Source organism: Jatropha curcas, chromosome 3, assembly GCF_041381405.1.
Source record: "Jatropha curcas cultivar XTBG-Jc1 chromosome 3, XTBG_Jcur_1.0, whole genome shotgun sequence".
Lineage (NCBI taxonomy): Eukaryota > Viridiplantae > Streptophyta > Magnoliopsida > Malpighiales > Euphorbiaceae > Jatropha > Jatropha curcas.
Window position 1 is genome coordinate 9,387,599 of NC_143153.1, and position 19,672 is coordinate 9,407,270.

Sequence of the window (19,672 nt, forward strand, 5' to 3'; positions counted from 1 at the left end):
ACTAGTCTTTTGTGTGACGTACGTTGCATATTGACTATGCTCGTTATATACTCATTTTTTTTGCTCTCTACAATATTATAACATAAGTTTTGTTTAGATTAAAATAAATACAAGTGGTTAATTTGTATTACACTTTGCCATACAAACTACTTGTAATGCTACTTTTTATATATTGTCACGATCCATTTCCATGGACCGGACCGGCACTAGGACCTGGGTGGGCTTAAGGCCCCCGAAGCCCGTAGTAAGCCTAACTTATTTAAATCTCACCTTCTATTCATAATTATAGATTCAGGCCCATTAACTCAAAATGCAGTTCATATATTTAATATGGACTTTTACTATTTATTTACAACCCAACTGGAATACAATTGCGGAACTCTACCTTTATATTTACATCGTTATTTCTATCATTAAAAGTCTTCTACAATAAGTGTCTCAACTCCACAAGGCTTTTATTTCTTTCTATTACCTGAAAAAAAATAGTAGGCAGGGGTGAGCGCCAAACTCAATGAGTAGGGTTAGATAACCCTCTCACCCCACACAATCACACAGATGCTAAATATTTTTATCTAGTTACCGTTTAATTATATGATCATGCAGTTTGTCACACAAATGGCAATACAGCAGCAATCACAAGTATCATCACCTTTATATAATCACATCACGTGGAAATTAGTCAGTGGCACCACCTGAAACCCCAACGAGCCGTCCTCACACATGGCTCGCCCTCTCATACATGTGCACCGAGGAGCCGATCCCCCATACGGCCAACTGGTCTAATCCTCACTGACCAGTCCTCTCATTGTTTTTCCATTCTCTCTTTTCTTTTCCATACCCACAGGAGGCAACCCGGTGGTCTCCATCCAATCTAGATCATCAAGTGCTCACAACAGGAGGCCACCCTGCGGGCTACAATCAAATCTAGATTATCAGGTGCGCAACAACAAGAAGCCATCCTGTGGTTTTCCATACAATCCATATCATCAGGTGCACACGGGGGCGCCGATCTCCCATTTTCCCGGCCGACGGTCAATATCATATCATATTCAGGATCCATATCACAGACCGTCCTCACAAACCCATAGTGGTCCACTTCATCCCAATTCCACACAAACAAGGCACAGTATATTCATAGCACAAGTAATCAAACAATTTTTACTATCAACAAATAGTGCATCATAATATGGCACTTCAATAAAATAATGCATGATAACATTTAGCTGTGAATGCATGCATGCAGGCGGATGAAGCGAATTATCTAACACTACTCACATTTCTTTATTGTCCTTTAAAAGGACTGTCTTTATCACTCCATGCTTCCAGCTTTCGTCCTCGCATTTCGGAATTTTATAAACCTCTATAATAAACAATAGAATTCTAAGTAAGAATTTTAAATTTGAAGATTCTATTTTATATTCGTTTACTAGTTTTGGCAGTCATTTAATTCATTTATTAATTTAAACTATATATATATTTATAGATACAGATATTGGGTTTCCTTATTTATTTATCACTCTAATAATCTTATTCTATATTTTTAATTTCTATAAATAATTTAATCTCTATTAAGTAATTTAATTTCTATAATTAATTTATTTTCTACCGAAATTTCGGCAGCATCTCCCCTAAAATTTAGACTATCTACCTGTTAAAATATCAACAATTTCACAATTATTCAATCCATACGGCCCATCCATCGGGCAATTAATCAAACAACATTTTCCCATCCTCCTTTAATCTCAACATCACCACACAATCCAAATTATACATTACAATAACATTATATTTAAACTACCTTAATTAAATCAACACTAAAATTATAACACTGTTAACTACTCACAATTATCAAATTAAATTAACCAAATTAATTAACTACAAATAATAAAATTAATTTAATTAACTAGCGTTACTAACATTAACTTAACTAAACTAATTGACTACAAGTAATAAAATTAATTTCATTAACTAATATTACTAAATTAATTAATTTCAAATAATAAAATTAAATTCATTAACTAAAATATATTTAAATTAATTTATACCCCAATATAATTTTTTTTTGTTGAATTTCTGCTAGATCGGAAATTGCCACGTGTGCCGGATCGGAGAGCAGTGGCTGTCGGTGGTCGGAGGCACGCTGGAGCGGCGGCAGAGGCGCAATCCGGTGGTCAGAGGCTTGCTGGAGCTGCTGCAGTCGCTGGCAGTGACGCAGACCCAGTTGCAGGGAAGAAGAAAAGGGAAAGAAAGAAAGAAAAAGGAAAGAAAGAAAGAAGAAGAAAAAGAAGAAAAAGAAGAAGAGAGGGAGGTGTGGTGGTGCGGTGGTGGGCTGGAGGTGGCGTAGAAATGGTGAGAGTGAAGGAGATAGGCGTTGAAGATAAAGGGAAAAGGATGTTTCTAGATGGTTTGGGTCGAACCGGTTCGATTCGGTTCGATTCGGCCCAAATCTTCGATTTTCAACCGATTTCGGCTTTTTCAATCGGTTTTCGATTCGATTTCTCATAGTATTCGCACTAAAATATTAATAGCAATTTCCAGGCTGTCGGTTCGTTAAATTAAATTGGAAAATGTTTTGAAAATAAAAATTCGGGGTATTTCAATCTCCCCCCCTTAAGACAATTCGTCCTCGAATTGAATCTAGTGGGAAAGAATATGAAAGGACGCACGGGAAAGTTTAAAGTTACAAGAAATGGCTTCCAATACCAAGGAGACAGCTCAAAAGCGAAAATACAGATCGAAGAAAGGCAGCGAGTGGGGTATTCTGATTGTACTTCTACCGCCAATTATTATATTTAGAATAAAATTTCATTCAATTTATATAGTACCACCTAGTTGAAGCTTATAAGAAACTTTATTTCCGAAATCTCCAATACTATCATCGAACAGTTACTGAAATCGTTAGAAAATCGGTCTTTAATTCAATATCTTTTAATTAACTGAGTTGTGCAATAAATGCGTAATAGTAATAATATTTACAAAAGCAAAACAATGTAAAATTCAATTTATGTATAATAAGAATTGATTCATTTAATTTATATATGTTACGACTAAATCGTTTACTAATCAAGGTTGCAAAACTGTTATTTTAATCCAAAATTTTCAGAAAAATTCTCTTGTAATTTTCGTTGTCTATAATATCGCAGGGTTATTCGAACTCACTCTATCGGTTCTTTTTATACAAATTCTATTCTTATAATATTTTTATGGTACACTAGCGCAATTATTTAAATAGCTCATTTACTAAGGACATCCCTGCACTATTAGTTTTCTTACTCTATATGGATTCCCACATTTTCTATTTAATCGCCTTACTTACATCTACCACTTATTCCTTAAATTATCTTAACATGTATCATTAAAAGTTGCCTTCTATACTGCATCTTTTGCTTTTCAATCCTCTATTTCACGTATGTTGCTTACCAATTCTTCCCAAGAATATTGAAGCATACTTTTCAATTATTCCATCTACTATTAATCATTAATAGTAATTTATCTCATTAACAATATTTCATCCTAACATTTATTACTTACCCCAACTATTTACATTTTACCTAATACCTATCAACATATAAAAGTCTTAAATGAAATTTCTTATGTCCCAACTTTATGTTACCTTACCATCCAAATGGTACATCAAATAAATAGGCGTCAAATTCTATGTCAACTAAATAATTTATTCATTTCTATATGAGACTTCAGTTCATGCCTTAATTATGAATTAATAACAAATCTCTAATTAGTATCTATAATACATAAACAAATTATTTCGCTTTTCATCAAAGTTTTAAAATATAATATCAACTTATCTATCTCACCTGTCTTTAGTTCGTTAATCTCTCTTATTTAAGTCTAGCAAGGTATTTATAACTTCCTTTAATTTATTTCTTTAACCTTATCAACTCTAGTTTCTCAGGTTAGCACAAGGCCACATGATGTGATTGTCTAGATTTGACTTAGTTCAGGTCTTTCCTCCTTCCGCTGACATGTCAAAATTCTTATCAATCACCTCACGGTTCATTTCACTAGTTTCTTTTCATTAGATTTATTCTTCTCTTTATCAAATTCATGCGATTACACATTATGACATCATTAAAACCAATTCCAACCAAAGATCATATCTTAATCCAGTAGCCCCCTCAAATCACAATTATATTCCAATCCCACAATCGAATCTAATTATATTTATATTATTCAATGCAAAACAATCATCACCATAGCCACATAGGTTCAGTTTTCCTTGGAAATTTCTTCATGAAATTTTCCTTTCATCAGTTATACATAATCACAATACCAATTAGTCATACCAGATACAAGGAATTCATTAGTTCCAATTTTTCAATTCAAGTCACAAGTTAAGTCTTACCTTATTATTAACTCCAAAGGATTTCTTAAAATTTAAATAATTCTCTTTTGATCAAGTAAACTATCCGAAGGTTCAGATTTAAATAGTAATTTTCCTCTAGTTCTGATTTGTCACAATTCCTTGTAGTCTAAAAGGCATAGTATTAAAATTTCAATTCTTAATATACCTCTTTCAAAGTTTCACTAATTTGTATCTCTTATACCAAGTTAATTTCTACCTTAATAAATTCATTTCTTTTATTGATGTCATATCTCTTTTTCTTAAGAAAGAATTTATTTCAATGGGTTCATTTATAATAATGGTCTACAACACTAGTTATCTCATATCAAACCTTTCATCAAATGTGTCTACTAAGGATTTTTGAGCAATTTAAGTCTTTATTTACTAATATTCACTGATATAAATTGGTAGATTAATCGTTTATTCAAAAATTCGACGAATGAGTTAACAACTACAGCCTAGGTGGACCATCCTATGGGTAACTGACTATTTAAAAACTTTTAAAATAATTTTCCTTTTCCACTTTTAAAAAAACATCGGCATGTCACTCACACAAAACCTTGAAATTCTTTTAATAGAAGTTTGCATTTACTTTTATTTTAAACCAATCTCAATCGTGGTATAAAAATATTTTCATGAAGTTTGAAAATCAATACTCATTGTATTTTCTACAACCTTTTGGTATTTAACAAAAATGAATTGTCTATCTCCACGAGGACAATCCTGAAATCATCTAGTTCCAGTCTAATGTTACATATTTCATCCCTAAATGATCCTCTTAAACCAAGAATATTCTAATCTCCATCATTACTATTCCTTTCGCTATTACTAACCTCTCAAGTAGATTGGTCCACACCTTAAATTTTCCCAAAAGTTATTTTCAGTAGTGATTTATATTTATATTATTATTTTATCTTTATTTATTTAGTTATTTATTTCATCATCATCATTATTTTTTTTTTATATGTATATTTCTTACATCTGAATTTTTCTTCTTTCCCAATTTGTTTTTAATTATTTATTCTAGTATTCCACAGTAGATAAATTAATTGACCATATTATCATCATCGGCTTTTCTACGATTTAACATCCCCTAGTCTTATCCAAATTCTTTAGCCTTTTGATTCATTTTAATCTTTCTTTTATCCTTCATATCTCCTTAGTGTACCCAACCTCATTTAAGTCTTATCCGTAAAAGAGTTTTAAGGATGGGTACATGAATCTAAGGCGTAAAACCATTATTTTACACAAAATTTAATTCCATCCTAAGGTCATTGCTTCTCAGATTTCTTTATTCTAATTTTTCAATCTCTATTTCATTATTATGAGTTATCTTTGACCTTTATTCTCTTCCAAATTTATTAACTTTTATTTTATTTTATTTAGCACCTCGATCTAATTTCCTTAATTTATTAAGCTTTCCTACAGCATCCACGTTCCTTTCCCCATTCATTCCCCATTTGTGATTTAAAGTTATTCACCATCTTCTACATTCATTTTATTATAATAGATTTATGAACTTAGTCTAGCCCTTTAAGTATCCTACATGTGCTAGGATCTTAATTATATAATGTCTAATAAATTTATTACAAACTAAACTTTCACCTTACTAATTTTTTTAGATTATACCAACTATCCCTTAGTTACACATTAGTTCCATAAGTCTATTATCGATTCAATCTAATTGCTCATTTTATTATAATAGATTCATAATTATTTCATGGCTTGTAATTATTTCTATTAACTATTAGTCAATCTTTTCCATATTAATCAAATTTTAACTTCACAACTTTTGCCCAATTATTCACTAACGACTTTAATTCTATATTAAAACACCCAAAATTTTACCCTTCATACTAATTGTTCAGAGGAAGTTTTACCTGCTTCTTTATCATGTTTACATTATTTTATATTGCTATAATTAATTTGACCTATTCAGTTAACATTATGTTCTTCACATTCAAGCACATAATTCATTTAACATTTTCTTTTATATTCTTAAGTTTCGCCTTGAATAATTGAGGATTTCTTGTCTATTATGATTATTTGTCTTAGATCCTCCTTTTCTAACCCTTGATTTAATTTAAATTACCATTTTCACTTTTTAATCCCTAACAGTAACATTTCTAGAATTTAATCTATATCTTAATTGACATTTTCAGTCAGATTCATATTCTATACTATTTATTATTAACTTATCAGTATTAATTTCTATAGGCCTAATTTAGTCCTCAGGATAGACAATATGATAAAAATTTAATCAAACATGCAATCATTGTAAATAATTAAAATTCTAAAATCAGATAAATTTTTGACATGCCGACAAAATAAGAAAACCAAACAATTAATTGCAACTTCAAAACAATTTCCAATAAGCAAATAATAAAACATGTTTCTCAAATCGTAGTTCAAATAAATTTACTTTCTTATTATCTTTAAAACTCCGACTTCTTTTCTAAATAATTTCAAATAATTTTCGAAGCAGTGTCTCCTGTCGAATCATGGTGTACTGGGTGATCAGACCATTACACCAATTTCCAACTGATCCTCTGCTTCAAAATAGATGGAGGGGATTTAGCAAAACTCAAAGTATTTATTTTAGAAACGTCAGTTACCCGGACTCTTTTTATAATTCCCTATTATTTCTGTACTTTTAATTCTCGTCCTAAGTTTCATACAGATTTCCTTCCATCCTCGTGCACGATGCGTCCACCGGCACTAAAATGGAATTCAATCCCGACTACAGCTCCTTTGTTGGTTACGGCCGATCCCAACATAGGAGTTCTCTATTTAATTTCCTATGTTCCGCAATTGATTCCTACGGCCCAACTTATGCTCTGATACCACCTTTGTCACGACCCATTTCCATGGACCGGACCGGCACTAGGATCTGGGTGGGCTTAAGGCCCCCGAAGCCCGTAGTAAGCCTAACTTATTTAAATCTCACCTTCTATTCATAATTATAGATTCAGGCCCATTAACTCAAAATGCAGTTCATATATTTAATATGGACTTTTACTATTTATTTACAACCCAACTGGAATACAATTGCGGAACTCTACCTTTATATTTACATCGTTATTTCTATCATTAAAAGTCTTCTACAATAAGTGTCTCAACTCCACAAGGCTTTTATTTCTTTCTATTACCTGAAAAAAAATAGTAGGCAGGGGTGAGCGCCAAACTCAATGAGTAGGGTTAGATAACCCTCTCACCCCACACAATCACACAGATGCTAAATATTTTTATCTAGTTACCGTTTAATTATATGATCATGCAGTTTGTCACACAAATGGCAATACAGCAGCAATCACAAGTATCATCACCTTTATATAATCACATCACGTGGAAATTAGTCAGTGGCACCACCTGAAACCCCAACAAGCCGTCCTCACACATGGCTCGCCCTCTCATACATGTGCACCGGGGAGCCGATCCCCCATACGGCCAACTGGTCTAATCCTCACTGACCAGTCCTCTCATTGTTTTTCCATTCTCTCTTTTCTTTTCCATACCCACAGGAGGCAACCCGGTGGTCTCCATCCAATCTAGATCATCAAGTGCTCACAACAGGAGGCCACCCTGCGGGCTACAATCAAATCTAGATTATCAGGTGCGCAACAACAAGAAGCCATCCTGTGGTTTTCCATACAATCCATATCATCAGGTGCACACGGGGGCGCCGATCTCCCATTTTCCCGGCCGACGGTCAATATCATATCATATTCAGGATCCATATCACAGACCGTCCTCACAAACCCATGGTGGTCCACTTCATCCCAATTCCACACAAACAAGGCACAGTATATTCATAGCACAAGTAATCAAACAATTTTTACTATCAACAAATAGTGCATCATAATATGGCACTTCAATAAAATAATGCATGATAACATTTAGCTGTGAATGCATGCATGCAGGCGGATGAAGCGAATTATCTAACACTACTCACATTTCTTTATTGTTCTTTAAAAGGACTGTCTTTATCACTCCATGCTTCCAGCTTTCGTTCTCGCATTTCGGAATTTTATAAACCTCTATAATAAACAATAGAATTCTAAGTAAGAATTTTAAATTTGAAGATTCTATTTTATATTCGTTTACTAGTTTTGGCAGTCATTTAATTCATTTATTAATTTAAACTATATATATATTTATAGATACAGATATTGGGTTTCCTTATTTATTTATCACTCTAATAATCTTATTCTATATTTTTAATTTCTATAAATAATTTAATCTCTATTAAGTAATTTAATTTCTATAATTAATTTATTTTCTACCGAAATTTCGGCAGCATCTCCCCTAAAATTTAGACTATCTACCTGTTAAAATATCAACAATTTCACAATTATTCAATCCATACGGCCCATCCATCGGGCAATTAATCAAACAACATTTTCCCATCCTCCTTTAATCTCAACATCACCACACAATCCAAATTATACATTACAATAACATTATATTTAAACTACCTTAATTAAATCAACACTAAAATTATAACACTGTTAACTACTCACAATTATCAAATTAAATTAACCAAATTAATTAACTACAAATAATAAAATTAATTTAATTAACTAGCGTTACTAACATTAACTTAACTAAACTAATTGACTACAAGTAATAAAATTAATTTCATTAACTAATATTACTAAATTAATTAACTTCAAATAATAAAATTAAATTCATTAACTAAAATATATTTAAATTAATTTATACCCCAATATAATTTTTTTTTGTTGAATTTCTGCTAGATCGGAAATTGCCACGTGTGCCGGATCGGAGAGCAGTGGCTGTCGGTGGTCGGAGGCACGCTGGAGCGGCGGCAGAGGCGCAATCCGGTGGTCAGAGGCTTGCTGGAGCTGCTGCAGTCGCTGGCAGTGACGCAGACCCAGTTGCAGGGAAGAAGAAAAGGGAAAGAAAGAAAGAAAAAGGAAAGAAAGAAAGAAGAAGAAAAAGAAGAAGAAAAAGAAGAAGAGAGGGAGGTGTGGTGGTGCGGTGGTGGGCTGGAGGTGGCGTTGAAATGGTGAGAGTGAAGGAGATAGGCGTTAAAGATAAAGGGAAAAGGATGTTTCTAGATGGTTTGGGTCGAACCGGTTCGATTCGGTTCGATTCGGCCCAAATCTTCGATTTTCAACCGGTTTCGGCTTTTTCAATCGGTTTTCGATTCGATTTCTCATAGTATTCGCACTAAAATATTAATAGCAATTTCCAGGCTGTCGGTTCGTTAAATTAAATTGGAAAATGTTTTGAAAATAAAAATTCGGGGTATTTCATATATGTACTTAATTCTATTTTTATATAATGAAGTGATTTTAAAATAAAGTTTAACCCAATCCCTAGACTTAATCTTTTAATTCTTAATTTATAAATGCAGATTTTTAAAATCCTAATAGGTGCCAAAAAATGAAATCAAGCTACCACTCAATCTGCAACTCTTGCCCTCAACCCTAAATTAATATCTATATGCAACTATAATGAATAATAATAATAATAAATTATTTTTTATTGCTTATAACAGAAAAAAATGAGAGGATGATTTGAATTAATAATAGAAATCACTTTGGCTACGGTACTAGTATTATTTATCCAGTGTATCAGAGAAAGGAATATATACACATACACACAAATTCTTGAAACCCCAATAAGAGATCCAAATAGAATTATATAATTCTAATTTTTTTCTAGTTTCCTAAACACTATTCTCTTTTAAATCAAATAGATTTAGGATATAAGAGAAAAAAATATCAAGAAAATTTAAAATGATTAATCATCAATAGATCATCTATTTATTGCAAGTGGATAATTAAAAATGATTAATCATCAATAGTCATCTATTTATTGCAAGGGGATATAAATCTCTTACTAAATTAAAATGATAGTAGTTACAAATTATTTAGTAAATGAAAAAGAAAATAAAAAATTATTATTAAGAATAAAACTCTTTCAAAACTCACATAAATAAAAAATTTGAATGTACATAGATATATAAATATATCAATAAAATATTATATATATTTTTAAATTAAAATTTTTAACTATTTATCAAGTTTAATCATGTAAATTTTATTTGAAAATTTACTTTTTAAAAAATAAATCCAATAAAATCTTACAAACAAAAAGAAAAAATATTAATAAAAATAATATTTTTTTTCTTGTTTGTCTCTCCTAAATAAAATATTAAATATACTCTGCTTGAAAATTTATTTTTTAAAAAATACATCGAATCAAATTATACAAACATAAAGAAAAAAAGAATATTAATAAAAAGAATATATTTTCTTTATTTTTTATCTATATCCTAAAAGAATTAAATATTTAATAAATAAAATATAAAAATTTTCAAATGTCTCAATATGTCATATATATTTATTTAAAAAATAATTTTTTTAATTCATTAGGAGGCTTAATAGGCCGAAATAAAACTACGGGCTACACAACAAAATACCCTAAACTCACCAAATTGGTAAAAACACTTGTAGTCAAGACGATTCGAATTCGAGACCTTTCACTCCTCATAAAAATGAGAAAACTATCGGACCACACATGATTAGCTTAAAAAATAATTTTTATAAATATATTCTAATAAAATGTAATTTTCTAATTGGTTATGACTAAGTTAGGATATTCTAAATTTCATTGAGTGCGCTATCGGAAATCCCTTTATTCCCACCTATTCCCACTTTTATATATAGTACTAGTCTTCTTTATGACGTGCGTTACATGTTGACTATGCTCGTTATATGTTCATTCTTTATACTCATTTAATTTTTTATTTATATAATATTAAAGTATAAATTCTTATTTAAATTGAGAGGTTAATTTATATTACACTTTATATATATAGTAAATATTTTTTTGATTGTATGTCAACATATTGATTCATACAATTTTTATTATATGTTAGCTGCTTTCATTTTCTTTTTTAAGGAAAAACCAAATTTGACAGTCGTTTTTCACAAGTATACGAAATCGCAACAATTAATAAAGAGTGAGTAGAGTATCGTCCCACGAGAATTGTATACCAAGTACCAAAATTGTGTTAACCTACTATTATTTAAACGGCAATAAGAGGAATTATTTTAAGAAATTAAGTTTAAACAAATAAAAGAGAATAAAAAGAAATCAAGCAAGAATATTTGATGAAAAGAAATCAAGGATTTAAAGCTACTAGAGATTTTGACTTCACTTAATTCTATCCAATTTATTCTATTAGTTTGATAATCAATTTTAATTGTTCAAGTATGAGAAATAACCCTAAAATCACTAACAAGCTCTCCCGATGTATTGTTTGCTATTTTAATCTGGTCTAATTACCTATCTTCCAATAGCGCAATCAAACATGAATTAAATCATTAAGTTTTATGGTTTATTTATAAATTCATACTTAAGGTCATTAACTTATGAAAACCCCCATGAGTCAAACCATATAGCTTCTGCATCAAGATTATTCCCATGTAATTTATTACCCTTTTCATATCAAAAACCCTTCTCCCGATAGTGATTAATAAAATAAAACAATCTAGGGGAGAAACTCTGCCCGAAAGTATTAAATTCAATAATAAATTATATCATGGATAAGGAAAAACAAATCTAATATTATAAATTGAAAAAGAAATTAAGCCACATCAAATTCCTAGTATGGGAATTTAGTTTGACATAGTAATTAAATAAAACTCAATTAAATTTGAAAATAATTCCATAATCAATATGGATGATGAAAAGTAAAAACAAGATTAAGAGTTTAGAGATAAAAACTAGCTAACAAATAACATGGACGACTTCTTTGAATCTTGACACAAATCTTGAGTACTTGACATCTTAGAGAGAGAGAGAGAGAGAGAGAGAGAGAGAGAAAATAATAGAACCAGCGATGGTATATACAATGAATCCAACCCCTGATCATGGCTAGTCTCTCTCTTTATATAGACTTTCTGGAATATCTTCATGTTCATTTAGGAAAGTGAATCTCTATTGAGTAAGAAATCTTTTGGAGATAGTAAAATGTTTAGGTTTTGTATTTCTTCTCAATTATGACTCTCCCAGCATCTAAATAGGATTTAAACTTGATTCGCACGTTAGAAAAGCATCTTATGCGGGTCCATGCAAGCGGCACGGGCTAGAGTTATTGTTTTCGGCCCAATACGAAGTCAAGCATTCAGCACTAGCGTGCTATATGGCATGGCTTGGGCGTGCTAACCTCTGCTTAGGAATACTCTTTTTTGTATTTTGGCTGATTTTCTATAAAAATGTAATAAAATTCTCTAAGATCAAGTGAAATGTGATTCAAAGAAGTTTTAAACAAAAACATAAATAAAATTAAATAAAAAATAATTAAAATAATTAAAAATACTAAAAATTATAATAAATACTATATTAAAAATACTATAAAAATAACACCTATCAAAATTGATTTATAAAAATCATCATATAGCTTCTATTATACGTTTTATAATTAATTTACATGTTTTGTTAATAACTTTCACTGTAATCTTTTATAGTAAATAAATATACGTTAATAATAGAATAAGAAAATAATCTAATAAATCAAATTAAATATTTATAAATAATAATAAATTTTTATTTTTATTTTTATTTTTTTAGCCAATCAAAGTCATGAAAGTAGTTTAAAAAAGCTATTAATAAAATTATATTCTTTAATAGAAATAGCACTTGAATTATATAAGATATCAATATAACTAATTAAATTCAAGATGTTTAAAAATAGTAATTTTTTATCTTATTTTTTGGCTAATTAAATTAGACTATAATTTGTAATTAAAGAAATTTAATTATATCATTTTTAAATTAAATCTGAATTATCTAGATCTATTTATTTAAAATAAATAAAAAATATAAAAATTTTAAATGCCTCATTTATATATATTATTTAAAATAATAACGTTGAAGCTAAATTATAAATTATAATAGTAATAAATTATTAAAAATTATTTTATAAAATATAGATGCCAATTTTTTTGTTTTGTAAAAATTTATTTTATATAAAATAATTATCTTTTACAGAATATTATGAAATATTTTCAATTATTATAAATTATTATGCATTAAAAAATTTAATTTACCATAAAAATTCGGTTCCCTCAGTTCTCTTTCTTTCTTTTCTTTTCTTCTTTTTTTTTTTTTTTTCTGTTGAAAATGCCATGATAATAGGCACGGCTAAAAAATTATGTCACACGAGGAAATTAATGAAGCATCAACTCTACTCCCTTTTGCATGAATCAAAACTATTATTCTCTTCAGTACGTTGCCGATCACATTGCAATAAAATCTCCGGTAGGATCCACACAAAGATTGAAAACCATAAATGAGAAAAAATAAAGGTGTGACAGGTTCTCCATTATCAAATAATCATTTTAATGGAAGTAAATTTTTTATTAAATGTCAATCAGATCAATTTTTTTTATTAATATAAGAAACGTGAAGTTTTGACTTCAAGTACTTTTAATTATAGAATTTTTTTAATTACAGAGTCTTTATCGCTTTTGATGAGTTAAAGAAAAGAGCTATCTCTAATATCCATTCATCATATTATTTCTTCATATAGACCTCTCAGTCACAATAAATGAAAAGATTTATTATTAGATATTATATTAATTTATATATATTTATATATTCAGTCAAATATTAATTATTAACTAAAAAATTTTTATTAATATTTTAATAAGTTAAGAATAAAAAAATAAAATAATTTTTATTAATTAAATTTTTAATATGCATGATTTATCAAATCATCCAAACGTAAATAAAATTTTTCGGAGAATATATAAATTATTATTGCTGTTTTATGTTTATTTATCCCTTTTGTAGGGGCCAACGAAAGAAAAGTAGGGACCACTTTCGTTATTCAACGAAATAAGGTCCAAATGGACCTTTTGGTGGTTGTATAGCACATTCTGATTTTGAGATTGGATAAAGATACATATAGTGCATAGGAGAGACTAATATATTGGGTTTGGTTGCACACCTGTATAGACACTCGAAGCGTATCCCTGGCTGGATCATATGGAAGCCATAAATAATATATATACATAAATAATTAAAAATAATAACAAGACAATATTATTTTACCTTATTTGGCAAGAAGATTTTTCTCCAAAATTTTCTTTTCAAATTGAAAAAAATTGAAAAGTTATATCAATGTATTAATAAGGGAAAAATAATTTATTTACCTTATAAAATATATTAAATTTTACTTTTTACCTATAAAATAGTGATTTTTTTGATATTATCCGCTCTAAATTTTAAAAATATTTTTTCGCCCCTTCTAATTATTTTTTTTTGTTCAGCCACTTCTTTTATTTTTCTTCGTTATTTTCTTTCCTTCGATTTATTTCTGAAACAAAATGTTATATTCTGCCCTAAATAGTGTGCATTTTACGGCAGAAATTTTTTTTCCCTTAATAATTTGATCATCAATGAGATTTTAACCTAAAATCATATAATATCTAAATAAACTTATATGATAAAGTTTATTTTAAGTATGAAACATGCTATTTTATTATACCAAAATTAAATTTGTCAGGGTTAAATAAAAATTTTTGCTTGAAATAAATAAACTAAACTTAATTCTATCTCATCAAAACAACAAACACTTACCCAAGGCAAAGAAAAAGAAGTACCAAACTAGAAGCAAAGCCAGCAAAAGGCTTCAGCTCTAAGATTAGTTTAGGGTTTATCTCCTCCCCAAGAAAATCACCATTTTCATGAATATGTTATTCCTTTGTTTTTATTGTACATGTACATGTATTTTTAACAGGAATGTCAGATACAGGTTAGTGACCTAGTGGTCACACACACAACAACTCTTTTGTACTCTCTCTCTCTCTCTCTCTCTCTCTCTCTCTCTCTCTCTCTCTCTCTCTGCAAGTCTTTGACATAGCTCTGGTGTTATATATAATATTTCTCCTGTCTTTATGCACCTGTTACCTCTCTCTTGCACTCTTTCAGTCTTTGTATTATCTTCTTCTTCTCTCTTCCAATTGAGAAGAACCGCATTGCTTTCCATTTGCCTTGACCAAAGTGACTTCATTGCCTATTTCTGTTTGTCGTCTTTTGCATCTCAGAATATAGCTTTTTTTTTTTTTGCTCTCCCTGGCTCCTTGTTTCTCCTCCCACACATTTTGCTCATCTGGGTTTTTAATCTTACCTTTGCTTTTGTAATCCAAATTCCAAAATTAAAAAAGACTTTTGTTTATAAGTGGGTTGTTTAGGCTTTTCAGTTGGGTCATGACAATTTGCTGTGATCTTGAAGTAGATGTCAATGGAGAAGAGACTTTCATGGTTGATAAGGTAAAAGGCTATTCTTTTACTCTAGTTTTTCATTTTCTTTTCAGTAATTTGCTTCTTGCAGCTTTTCATTTCATTAGATTTGACATACTTAACTAGACATTTGCCTCTAATTCGTTACTCTATCCACATATGTGTATATCTAGTTCTTTATTTTGTTTCATTTTGGTTTTAATTAGTCCCCAATCTCTGGCTCTGGTTCTGTTATGCTTTTCTTTTGTTTGTTGGATGTGGAGTTTGAGTATTTTCATGTAGTTTTTCTATGATTTCTATGGTTGCACAAGAGGCTATTAAATTTACAACTGCATTGAAGTAATGTGGGGTATGCTTCTAATGGCTTCTTTTCTTTGCTTCTATTTTGGCTACTTGTTATCACCATTGTCATTGTGTAGGCCTTTCTTTTTCTTTTCTTCTCTCATTATTAATTGCCCTTGTCATGGGGTGGCTTAAATGTTCATACCTTCGTTTGTTTTTATTCACTCCTTTTAAGAAGGGAAAAAAGGAGTTGCTTTCGTTACGTTTATTACTGTATATTACCCTTCTTTGCTGGGTTGTTTCTCAGACATCTTTTCTTGTAATTGCCCCATGCACAATTTATTGTCTATAACGACCTCACAGCTTTTTTCTTATTTTTTTCCTCCTTTCAGGTTTAGCAGTAGATTCCCCTTTTTTCCTCTTGCCTTTCTTGTTTTGCTAAATCCATTGAGTTAATTCTTTTAATGCTTAATTTGGGCAACGAAGAAAGTGATTGAAGGTAGTCTTCATTTATATTCCTCGTTTTACTGAACAATTAGTTATTTACCTCTTGTACCTTAACGAGTCTGTTGCCCAGTTAGTTTTATCAGATTACGTGCCTGTTTGATTAGCAGTTTAGCCATTACAGTTAGCTGTTGGCTGCCACTGGATGTCAGCATATTTTTTTATCATTTCAAACCATTAACACTAGATCTTGAAATGCTGCTCAAGCCATTGGGTATTCCGAACAACAAAATCAGTGGTTCAGAGCTCAAACATTAAATACTAGTTCCAAACTGCTCATCCAAACTAACTATAGCCTTTAAGTTTATTTCTTCTGTGCTTTTGTTCGCCGTAAATTGTTTCTTTTCTGTTCCTTGTAAAAGAGTTGTGTCAATCAATCCCATGTCTCAAATTTTTTTGTATATATCCATGTATAAATAATTGTTTTCTGATTCTGTTTTCGATTGAATATTCGCAGAAGCTTATTTCCTCATATTCAGGCAGATTAAGCAAATTATTTGGTAAATCATCGATGGGTTCTTCAAGAAATTTCAAAGTCATATTCAATGATTTCCCAGGAGGGGCTGAATGTTTTGAGCTCCTTTCCAGGTTCTGCTACAACAGTGGTAGAATTGATATAACTCCTTATAACATTTTACTACTTAATTGTGCTGCACAATTCATGGAAATGGACAATTCTGTTTCTGGAAATCAAAACTTATTGGAACAGACTGAGAAATCACTTCAGGAGATTAATGATTGGACATGGTCTGAGCTATTGATCACTATAAAGCAGTGCCAATGTTTATCTTCCTTGGAAAATTCTGTACCTGTTCTTGAGAAATGTATGGATTCCCTTATTGGAAGAATGGCTTTGTCAAGTGAATCAAGTCCATGTCTATCCACTTCTTCCTCTGATAGCTCAGGGATTCGGTTTTCATGTGACACCAGAAGTACTGCCGAGAGTTTGAAGAGTGGCTTCTCTAGAACAACTTGGTGGTTTGAGGATCTTTTGGTTTTGAATGTTGATTTGGTTGAAATGATGATAAAATCAATGGCCTCACATAAATTTGATCATTCAATTATTAGTAAGTTCCTCTTTTATTATCAGAAATCAAAATCTTACAATGCTAGATCTGATGAGAAGCGAAAGATTGTTGAAACCATAATTGATATGCTTTATATTCTTGATTGGAGTTCTGTTTTATGCAAGAACCTTTTCGGGATCCTTCGATTTACTTTGAGTTTGAATATAAGTAAATGCAGCAGAAGCAAGTTGGAGAGAATGATAGGTTCCAAAATGGATCAAGCAACTCTAGATAATCTGCTTATTCCATCTCCATATGGGATAACTTACTTGTATGATGTTAATCTTGTTTTAAGATTTTTGAAGGCATTTTTACATGGAGAAAATGGTCAAGTAAATCCAATGCAATTGAAGAAAGTTGCTAGGTTGCTGGATTCGTACATAGTAGAAGTAGCCCCAGATCCTTGTTTAAAAGCTTCCAAATTCTTAGCCTTAGTCCTTGCCTTACCAGACTCTGCTCGAGACTGTTACGATGAAATCTACCATGCCACAGACATTTATCTCGAGGTAGTGCATTTTTCCTACAATTTTTGCTGTGAGTTCAATTCACCTTTATTTTTTTTATTAATTGGTCTCTAACCGGAAATTTGCAACCATACAGCTGTGGTGATGACTACAGCTCTAACTTAATGGTGAAATGATGTGATAATTAAGTTAAATCCTTTCTTAATGCCATTACTGGATGCTAATTTCATAAATGATCTTAACCATAAGTTTCATTTTGAAATTTAATTATCCAAAACAGAAAAAAGAAAATGTATATAGTTCATATCTACCATTTTTTTTTCTGTAGTTAGATTAAATCTGATCTTTTATGCAGGTGCACAGTGGATTATCTGAAGAAGAAAAGATGAAGATATGTTGTGCATTGAACTATGAAAAGCTTTCAGCTGAAGCTTGCATGCACCTTTCTCATAACAAGAAATTTTCATCAAAAAGTGCAGTCCAAGCCCTCCAATCACAGCATCTCAAGCTTAAGAGCCTACTCAGTGGAACCAATAATTTGGAAAGCAAGGTGAATGAAGTCAATGAACAAATTGTGCTTTATGCTGGCAAACTTGAAATTTCAACTGATAGTGAGAAACTTAGAGCACATTTGCAAGGAATGCAATGGAGGGTGATGGAATTGGAGAAAGTTTGCAAGAAAATGCAAACTCAGATGACAAAAATTATGAAGTCATCAAGAGTACCAAGCCATAGTAATTCCAGGTCTTTACCCAGGCTTTGTTCATGATACTATGATAAAAATAATATTTCTTGATATAATTATGTCTATTATGTATTTAAGTATGTACATAGCAATGACAATTATTATTATTATTTTAAAAAAAAAAAAAGTTTTGGGTTTTTAATAGTGTTTCTATCTAAAAGGAAACAGATATTGTCATGATCTTGATTGTACAGCTAATTATAGAAAAAGAGAGAAAACTTTTGTGTGTTTTGTCAGAATTAGTGTCTTTATATTCTCTCTATATTGTTGTCCCAAAGGTCAAGTCCTTTTCCAAGTCATTCTCATATGCAGGCAAACTATAATGCAACTTCACAACTTGGCATATGACAGTAATTTAGGTATTGAAAGTAGTAATTCTAAAATAGCAGAGTCCTAATTATGACATCTTGGGGTATTGTAGTAATTTACCCATTGGAAATTGGTGGGATGCCAAAAAGAGAGCATGTTTCATGAAAGCTGATTTGTTAGAAGTTAGAACTTATTCATATGGAACAATATTTTTATTTATTATTAGACTTGAAATGTTTCAATTTGTTAAACCAGTCATTGCTTAAGTGTTTATCAATCTTAGCAATTTACATTTTTCATAACAAGATTCCTGGCTTGCAGGTAAGATAGCTAATCTTACGGGGGTTTTTTTTTATATTATAAGCTCGACCTTATATAGGAAAGGGCTTATCAACCATTAGATTTTAAAACTATATTATAACCAGATATGTTATTTAAAATGATTTTAAAATTTTATAAATCAAATATAGATTTTGACTTGTGTGTTGAACAAGTAGTCAAATTGCTAGTTACGAATCTCAAAAGTAATTAAGTAAGAAATTTATATAAGAAGGAACTTGTGTTGACTTCAACAACTATGAGGCCAAAGAGAAAACTTTAATTTAAAAAAAAAAAAAAAAGACTATATGGAGACAAGGAAATTTTAATACTCTTG

The 19,672-nt window shown here is 30.4% G+C and overlaps 1 protein-coding gene and 1 long non-coding RNA gene across 3 annotated transcripts; one reads left to right on the forward strand and one right to left on the reverse strand.

Annotated features, from left to right (window-relative positions):
- Nucleotides 1-300: 300 nt before the first annotated feature.
- On the reverse strand, nt 301-2,302 carry LOC149497502 (uncharacterized). Its single transcript, XR_016320136.1, has 3 exons — nt 2,046-2,302; nt 1,276-1,360; nt 301-472 (listed from the first exon to the last, which is right to left on the reverse strand). It is a non-coding gene; the product is annotated as an uncharacterized LOC149497502 (long non-coding RNA).
- A 12,897-nt stretch (nt 2,303-15,199) lies between these two features.
- LOC105644030 (Phototropic-responsive NPH3 family protein) lies at nt 15,200-18,850 on the forward strand. Of its 2 annotated transcripts, XM_020683200.3 has the most exons (4): nt 15,201-15,676; nt 16,321-16,427; nt 16,890-18,005; nt 18,319-18,850. In XM_020683200.3, the coding sequence occupies exons 3-4, from the start codon at nt 16,944-16,946 to the stop codon at nt 18,730-18,732; spliced, it is 1,476 nt and encodes a 491-aa protein (XP_020538859.1). In that variant the 5' UTR covers nt 15,201-15,676; nt 16,321-16,427; nt 16,890-16,943; the 3' UTR covers nt 18,733-18,850. The 2 variants fall into 2 exon arrangements, with proteins under 2 accessions (XP_012084661.1, XP_020538859.1); XM_012229271.4 differs by lacking the exon at nt 16,321-16,427 and having other exon boundaries at nt 15,200-15,676.
- The last annotated feature ends 822 nt before the right edge of the window (nt 18,851-19,672 follow it).